General features: G+C 40.1%; 1 protein-coding gene across 3 annotated transcripts in view; it reads right to left on the reverse strand.

Moving 5' to 3' along the window:
• Window positions 1-9581, reverse strand: part of CDC42BPA (CDC42 binding protein kinase alpha (DMPK-like)) — a 628044-nt gene that overhangs the window by 124450 nt on the left and 494013 nt on the right. Inside the window, exon 21 of one of the 3 annotated variants that reach the window (XM_006871264.1) lies at window positions 1091-1107. The exons of the other annotated variants lie outside the window; for them this stretch is intronic. Within the exon in view, the coding sequence (XP_006871326.1) occupies window positions 1091-1107 (17 nt within the window). The remainder of the gene's footprint in view (window positions 1-1090; window positions 1108-9581) is intronic. 3 annotated transcript variants of the gene reach the window in all.

Below are 9581 nucleotides of genomic sequence, written 5' to 3' on the forward strand. Positions count from 1 at the left end.
AGTCAGAATGCTCCTTGGAAGCCAAAATGGCCAGACTTCATTTCTCATGCTTCGATCATAATACAGGAGGGACCAGTTCCTAGAGAAAGATATCATATTTGGTAAACTGGAAAGTTGGATAAAAAGAGAAAGACCCCAATGAGAGAGATTGGCACAGTAGAAGCTGCAATGGGCTCAAACACAGCAACATTATGAGGTTGGCACAGGACTGGGCAGTGTTTTGTTAGGTTGTGCATAGGGTCACTATGAGTTGACTTGATGGTACCTAACAACAACAATAATAAAGAAATTAACCGAGTTTTACATCTTTAGACATATGAGTTCTGGTGTGGTGCTGTAGGATAAGCACTGGACTGCAAAATTGGTTTGAACTACAAGGCCGGCAGTTCATATCCACCAATCACTCCTCAGAAACCTTATACAGGGTTGCTATGAGTTGGAACTGACTCGACAGCAATTAACAACAGCAACAGACATATGAAGGGGCTTGGAAAAGTAAATAGAAAAATGGAATGAAAAGATCATTTTTCCACAAACTTTTTGAAGCCCCCTCATATAATTAGGGAGATTTCTTTGAACTACATAACAAACAAAAAACCCCTCAAGATTTCCCAGAGCTGATTTATTTATATAAAAATAAAACTCTAGATAGCAAGATCAATTATTTTAAATGTTTTACATAATAAATTATAATGTTGTCTTTCTATATAATTAGAAACTTTTAAGAAATTTCTACATATTTGTTTATATCAGATTCTCATTTACTTTATATTTGATTACTTTTGAAAATCTTCTTTAGAATTACTTTTTTTCCCCAAATGAAAATTACCATTTTACTTGTTTAGTTGGTTATAGAAATTCATGTGAATACTCCTAAGGCTTTTAGGTCACAGTAAACAAACAAACAAACAAACAAACAAACAATCAAACAGACCCCTGGAAAAGCAGAGCAGCAACAGCAGGAGCAGCAGCAAAAAACATGCAATAAATGTAATAATACATCGCAAAAAATGTTAGCATTTTCTGCAACCACAGACAAAAAGGATAGGAGGTGGGCAGAAGGGGTACACAAAGTGCAAAAATCTCTTACACGTCTGCCTTTGCTAGCTGGAGTACAGGATGAAGAGCGCTTCAACAGAGAGAGAAGAATACTATGTGTTACAAACAGTTACACACATAACACTTTCAATGATTACTGTTAGTAAAGTACATAAACAAACACATTTGTTTCTAAGAAAAATTGTTCAACATGACAGTAAAAAGTAAATCAAAACAAAGATTTAAGGTTGACCATTGGTCCACGCACAAATAACGACTCATGAAATGTGGTGCTGCAGAATAATGCCCTGGACTGCAAGGTCAGTTTGAGCCACAAAGTCAGAGGTTCAAACCTACCAGTTGCTCCTTAAAAACACTATACATGGTTGCTATGAGTTGGAACTGACTACTTAACACAAAAAATAGACAATGTCTTCTGGACAGTTGCAGTGGTAGAGTGAAATATACCAGAGGGGGGGTGTGGGGGGTGGAAAGGAACTAAAATAATTCTCATTCAGTGCTGGCAGGCATTAAGGTACTAGAAATACTAAGAGATTTCAAAATTGACTTCAAAATTTTTAATAGGCTAAAAAAAGTTACTTCAATATTATTCATCCTGACTACATTGTTAAGTGCTATCAAGACATTCTGACTCATAGCAACCATGTGTAGGGTTTCTGAGGATCAGCTGGTAGGTTTGAACCATCGACTTTGCAATTAGCAGTCCAGTACTTATCCTATAGCAACACACCACAACTGTACATTAGGTTTTGTCAAAAGAGGGACCTTCACTTTTCTGAAATTAAAGAATTAAGTAACTAGGAAAAAATAACAATTATCTAAAAATATTTTCAGGTTTTTGAAACTTTGTGTAAACACTAGAGTTTCTCAAACATGAAATATTCCTAGGTAAGTAATTTGTTACATTCAATCTAACCTAATATTTATTGAAAGTTTACATCAAATACTATATAGATATTAAGGATTAGAAGATAAATAAGGTGTCTTTATGAACCTTCAAGCAGTTCACACACTGGTAGTGAATACAACTTACCACCAACAAAGACAAATGTCATAACAGATACACATGTGTGTGTATATGTATGTGTATCTGTATGTGTGTGGGTGTGTGTAGCTCTGTAAGGTTTTATGATTACTCTGGTAGTGTAGAGGTTATGAATTGGGCTGCTACCCTCAGGGTCAGCAGTTTGAAACTACCAGCTGTTCCACGGAAGAAATATGAGGCTTTCTGCTCCTGCAAAGATTTACAGCCTTGGAAACTCTGTACAGGGTTGCTATGAGTCCATGGCACATAACAACAACAACGAGAATTTATAAACTGTGTTTATGATAGTTGTGCATGGTTTCAGAGATGGTTTTTCAAGGCTAAGATTTATTATTGAATATTATCAGTTTCAATTTTACAATAACTCTAGCAGACAGGTAGACAGGGACTATTATTTTTCTCTATAGGAAACTGAAATAAAGGGTGACTTAACACTGTCCTAAAAGAGCTACTAGGAAATAGTCATTAAAGCTAAAGCTTCCAAGTGTAAATCTGGTTATAGTGCTTTAGCTACTTACAGAAAGTACCACTCTCCTTGTCCGAAAGGAAGTTTGTCACCTTACCTCTGTTATCACACCCAGGGCCGATTAAAACTGACACCCCATAAGATGGAATATAAAGCTATTCTGACTCCTATCCTTGCCTGTGTCTTCAATGTCATTTCTAACCAACCTCTGCCTTACTCCCTCTGTTCCCCACTCCCACCCCTAACTATACTCTGAGTACCTAGATGTACCAGACAGCTTCTGATACAGCTCCATTTCTCTTCTGCTGATCACACTCAGGTATGCCATTCAGCTCAGGCATTATTTTAGAATGTGTTTCTGGACCCCTTCTTGTTCAGATGGATCTCTCCCCCTTGTGCTCTCTGATATGTAGCCCATATCTTTTACTATTGTACTTTCTATTTAATATTACAAATACATGTTTATCTATTTGTTTTTTCCATTGAAGGCTGTAAATATATCATGCTTAATACAAAGCCTATATATTAAATTTTTTTTCAATAAATGTTGAGTGAATCATTCTGAACTTCCGTATTTCTTAAGGCACTAATCACTTTATGTATTACATAGTTTACAACTATTTTCTATTAATAAAATAAACATTTGAAGTCTAAGCCTATATCTGGTTAATCTTTGTATCCAACATTGTACATAGTATAGTACTATTGTTAAGTGCCATCAAGTCAGTTCCTATCCATAGCAACCCTGTATAGGGTTCTGGTAGTGTAGTGGTTACGAATTGGGTTTAAAGTCACCAGTTCAACTAGCAGCTGTTCCACCAAAGTAGATAATGGCTTTCTACTACAATAAAGATTTACAGCCTTGAAACCCTGTACAGGATTGCTATGAGTCAGAACCGACTCCATGGTACATCACGAGGAGCAACTGGTGAGCTTGAACCGCCGATTCAAACGGACTTAGCAGTCCAGCACACTAACCCCCTGGCTGCTCTTCGGAATCCTATGTATGAGTAGGAACAGACTCGACAACACTTAACAACATAGTAGTACACATTTAAAAAGTGCTAAAATATTTAACAAAGAAACTTACTTTTTAAGCTACCCTTCTTAACCAGAGTCTGGATTGTTGCTAAGTGCTGTTGAGTCAGTACCAACTCATAGCAACCCTGTATAGAGTTTCTGTGGAGTGGCTGGTGAGCTTGAACCACTGACCTTGTGATTCAAAGTGACCTCGCAGTCCAGCACATTAACCCACAGCACCACACCAGGACTCAGAGCTGGATGGAGGGTGCTAAAATGAAAAAGAGCATGAAAAGTTCAGAGTAAAATGTTACCACTATGGTGTCATGCTGTGGGTTAATGCGCTGGACTGCAAAGTCTGTTTGAACGGTAAGGCCAGCAGTTCAAGCTCACCAGTTGCTCCTTGGAAATCCTATACAGGGTTGCTATGGGTCAGAACTGATTCAACGGCACTTAACAACAACATGAACTCCTAATGTGGCACTGTAGGATCTGTACTGGACTGTGAACCACAAGGTCAGCAGTTCAAACCCAACAGCTGCTCCTCCAAACTCTATACAGAGTCACTCTAAGTCAGAACTGACTTGACAGCACTTAAGAACAACATACTAAAAATGGAGTCTTGGTGTAGCACTGTAGGATAAGCACTAGACAGCAAGGTCGGCTTGAACTGCAAAGTCAGTGGTTTGAACCCACCAGCTTTTCCTTGGAAACCCTGCACAGGTTGCTGAATTGGAACTGACTCGACTGCACTTTATCAAAAACATTTTCAAAATAAGTTGAAATGTTTTAAAAACTAAGTGTTCTTAAAATTATCTCTGAGTATGAAGGACAACATATTTTCTAAGTTGGGGTTGTTAAAAATCTAATAATGGTATGAAATCATCATAGCAATAATATCTTCTTTAAACTTTGGTGTTAAAGTGCTGTTGAGTCAGTTCCCTGTTAACTCATAACGACCCTGGTAAGGGCTTCTGAGAGGCAGCTAGTGAGTTTGAACTGCTGACATTATCCTGTGCATTATCCTGCAGTGCCACACCAGGACTCCTAGAAAGGAGACATTTATTTTTATGTTTTTAATAGATAGGGTGGATTATACTTTTTCTTGATGATGAAATTGGAGAAAGTATTTGTCTTCCCCCTCTCACAAACATACTCTCAAACACCATGATTTTCTAGAAACACTGAAAATGGTATCATACATAGCAAGTATTGAAAGTCATTACTTTAAAATATGTATTTATATCTAGGTCTGTGAACTACCACCAGAATTTTAAGGCTGGAAGGTGGAGGTAAACACACAAACTAAAACCAAAACTTTTATCTTGTTAAGTGCTAATGAATTGGTTCCGACTTCCAGCAACCCTGTATAGGGTTTCCAAGGAGTAGCTGGTAGGTTTGAACTGCCAACCTTGTGATTAGCAGTACAGTGCCTACACTAGTGCCTACACTACAGTGTAACACCAGGACTCTCAAACACATAATTTAACTAATAGTTTTTAAGTTTCAGTTAACAGATTCCAAAGGCCTTTTAAAATAAAATACCAAACAGGCACACGGACTATGCAGTCACAGTTCTTTTCACCTAGATTGCCTAAATATGTTCTGACCCCATGTGTACAACAGAACAAGATGCTGTCCAGTCTTGCACAATCCTAACAATTGTTTTGTTGAACCTATTATTTTTGCAACCATTGAATCCTGGTGTGACACAGTAGGATAAGCACTGCATTGTTAACCTCAAGAAGACTGGAAGTTTAGACCCACCAGCTGCTTCTCAGAAACCCTATACAAGGTCATTATGAGTCGAAACCAACTCAATGGCACATAACAAAATGCCACTCCATTTCACTGATGGCCTTCTTTTTAGCTGGTCCTCCATTTAACCAAGTGTGATGTCTGTATCCAGGGATTGGTCCTTTCTAATAGCATGTCATCTTAGCTTCTAAGGAGCAATCTGACCACACTTCTAAAACAGATTTGTTTCTTCTTCTGCCAGTAAGGTACATTCCATATTCTTTGCTAACAATGTAATTCAAATGCCTCAATTCTTACCCAGTCTTCCTTATTCACTGTCCAACTTTCAGATGATTGAAAATACAATGGGTCATTAGACATACTTTAGTCCTTAAAGTCACATCTTTGCTGATAACACTTTAAAGAGGTCTTTTGCAGATTTGCCCTTTGCAATATGTCCTTTGATTTCTTGACTGCTGCTTCCATTAGAGTTGACTGTAAATCTAATTAAAACGAGGTATTTGACCACGTCAATCTTTTCTCAGTTTATCATGATGATATTTACTGGTCTAGTTGTGAGGATTTTTGTTTTCTTTATATTGAGGTATGATCCATACTGTATGGTCTTTAAGTCCTCCTCACTTCTAGCAAGCAAGGTTGTGTCCTCTGCAGGTTGTTAATAATTATTCCTCCAATCTTAATGCCACGTTCTTTTCATATAGTCTAGTGCCCCGATTTATTGGCTCAGCATATAGACTGACAAAATGTGAAAGGATATAAAATATCTTTCCTTATTTTAAACCACTGAACCCATGTTTTGTTCAAATGATTGCCTCTAGGTCTATGTACATATTACACATGAGAATTAAGTGTTCTGGAATCTTGATTCTTTGCAATGTTATCCACAGTTTGTTATAATCCACTCAGTCAAATGCCCTTGTAAACTCAATGAAGTTCTTTTTGGTATATGCTGTTTTCAGTGAGGAGCCATCTGAAGTCAGCAATATCTCTCGTTCCATGTCCTCTTCTGAATCTGGCTTGAATTTCTGGCAGCTCCCTGTTGATGCAATGCTGCAACCATTTTTGAATTATCTTCAGCAAGTTTTTTTCTTGCTTATATTAATGATATTGTTTAAGAATTTCTACATTCAGCTGGGTCATCTTTCTTTGTAATGGACATGCACAGGGATCTCTTACAATCTGTTGGCCAGCTAGCCATCTTCCAAATTACTTGATATGGATGAGTAAGTACCTCCAGCATTATATCAGTTTGCTGAAACATTCCACTTGGTATTCAGTCAATTCATGGAGCCAATGCTTTCAGTGTAGTTTGAAGTTCTTCCTTTAGTGCCATCAAGTTGCTCCTTGAACTTTTATTTTTTTAATGCTTTATTGTGAATTATGTGATAGTTTACATGAGGACATCATTTTCACATTGATCCCATCGTATACCATTTCCTTGCCATGGATACAATCCCTTCTATGCATCATCCATCAACCAAAAGGTATGCCCTGCAAGCCTGCCCCCTGGTTGTCTGCATACCGCCCCTCTCTTTCTCCGGGTCCAAAGTCTACAGCTGCTCCATCTCCCCATGTCATCGTCTCTGCCTCCATCCCTGGCATCACTGCTTCTCTGGGTAAGGTTCCATTCTCTGCTCTTCTCCTTCCACTACTAGACTGCAAGGTTAATCACTTCCCTCCCTTTGCCCCAAAATGTCTACCTTTACATTTCCAGCCCTTACAATCAGTCCTGATAACAATTATTCGCTATTGTATCGCAAGAGACCTACCTGCATCTCCTTTCATCAGCCCTGACTAGTCAGAATGAATACTACTCAGTGGAGATTCTACCCTGCTCCATGCCCTCTGGATCTAGGTTACCTCTTGAAAGCTTGTAAGCCAGTCACTTCTTGTCTCTGTAGCCCCCCCCATTCTGGGTAGCCAATGTCCAAGCTGCCCATCCCTGTCCTCTCCATGTGCGGTGGAGGTGGGAATGATCCTCACTGTGAAGAGTTGTTCACTCTTTTGAGATACTGCTTCCATAGGTATATGTCAAGTTCATCAAGTAGTATCAGATTATCCTTTTTTCCCTCTTCTTCTTCTGTTTGAGCTCTGATCATCCAGCCATTGAAACCAGGTCAAGTGGGTATTATCTGCAAGTGTGGGTATACATATGCATGTTCCCTCTCTTCTTATCAGGTGGAAGCTTCACTCTCCACTCTAGTCCTCTGTGGCTATGTCGCTGATTCTGGGTCCAAGAGTCCCTTGGACTTGGCACATTGCTAGCCAACCAGGTCTCCATCCGGGTTCACAGGAGTCTACCGAGCATTGTAGGGCTTAGCTCGCAGCTTCATTGCTGTTTTTCTCTCACTTGCCCTTATGGGTGATGAATGTGGTCACCAATCAGAGTATGTATTCCCATTGAGCCTTAGTCTTAGAAGGGGGTTTGCCCTGAGGGGGGCCCGACCACTTGCCTTGATGTCTCCTGGGCAAGCCACTTGTTTGTTCTTGTAGTAATCAGCCGGCCTGCCTATATTGTTTTGTATTTTTCCTGTCAGTCTTTCTTTCAATAAGTATCTTCTGTTCTTCTGGCCACTCCAGGCTGGTCTGCTTGTCCTTTGAAGTGAACATTTCCCACCCCAGAAGATTCTGGATGCTGTTCAGGTTTCCACCTATGGTCTTGTGTAATGCAGATGCGCCGCAAGAAGCCTCCTTCACTGGGCACACTGTAGCCCCATTTTAGGTATTCCAATCAGTTACAGGCAGAAGACGGACTTATGAGATTATTATGGTGTTATTTCTGGTTATTCCTTTCTCTCCCCTTCAAGTGTCTATTTTATAGTGATATGCCAGGGGACCTAAGATTCAACAGCCAGCCAAGCATCTTAACATTATTTCCTCCCTTTCCCCCATTCAAACCATGTCTCAATCTCTGTATCCCAGAGGCCTATTGTTCCAAGGTTTTGCATACATCATTATTTGCCTCTGTCCCACTTCAGCTTCACATTCATCCTATCGTATTTCATCTCATTGCAATGATTAAAATCCCCTCCTTGCATCATCAAATAACCAAAGGATACACCCCACAGGCCCACCCCCCATGGCTGTCAGCAATCAGTTCCTCTCCCTCCCTGAGTCCTGTGTCCCCAGCCACTCCATCTGTCCATGCCATCATAGTCCCCCCCATCATTTTGGGTCTGGGCAGTTTCCAGCCTCTGCCCAAAAGTATTCCAGTTAGTTATAGGCTGGATCCAGGCCCACATGTTTTCTGTTGTGATGTTTCTGGCTATACCCCCCTCACCCTCCACACACACACCAAGTGTCTATTTCACAATGGTAGGCAAGGGAGACCAAGATTCAAAAGACAGCCAAGCATCTTAACATTATTCCCCTCTTTTCCCCCTTTCAAGCCATGCCTCAATCCCTGTATCCTGAAGCCCTGCTATTATTACAGGGTTGTGCATACCGCATCATTTAACTCTGTCCCACCTAGCCCTAGCCCATGCAAACCTGCCCAACCATTCTCCTGTCTGCCTTGTTCTTCTTTTTCCCCCTCCCCCTTCTTGTGTATTGCCAGCCTTCCCCCAACACCCCGCTCCCAGGCTTTCCTGTGTCTATTCCCTACCTGTGCTCTCCCCTCCCTCCCCACCTGATCAGCACTTATATTTTTAGATTCCTTCCTCCCACAACCCCCCTTTTGGGTGGGTTCTCTTCTTAGTCTTTTACAATAATGGTCTTATGCAGTATTTCTCCTTTTGTGACTGGCTAATTTCACTCAGCATAATGTCCTCAAGGTTCATCCATGCTATGTGATGGCTTGCAGCTTCCTTGTTGTTCTTCAAGGTAGCGTAAGTATTCCATTGTGTGTATGTACCAGTTTGTTTGTCCATTCTTCAATTGATGTGCATTTTGGTTGTCTCCATTTTTTGCTATTGTAAATAGTGCTTCTATGAACATTGGTGTGCATATATCTACTCGTGTTATGGCTCTTATTTCTTGTGGGTAAATACCAAGTAGAGGAATTGCTGGGTCATATGGTATTTCTATTTCCAACCTTCTAAGGAAGTGCCATATTGCTTTCCAGGGTGGTTGGATCATTTTGCATTCCCACCAACAATGTAGGAGGGTCCCAGTCTTTCCGCATCCTCACCAGCATTTGCTGTCCTCTGCTTTTTTGATCTTTGCTGTTATTGCTGGTGTGAGATGATATCTCATTGTTCTTTTGATTTGCATCTCTCTGATGGCTAGTGATCG

This window comes from Chrysochloris asiatica, unplaced genomic scaffold, assembly GCF_000296735.1.
Source record: "Chrysochloris asiatica unplaced genomic scaffold, ChrAsi1.0 scaffold00165, whole genome shotgun sequence".
In the NCBI taxonomy this organism is placed as follows: domain Eukaryota; kingdom Metazoa; phylum Chordata; class Mammalia; order Afrosoricida; family Chrysochloridae; genus Chrysochloris; species Chrysochloris asiatica.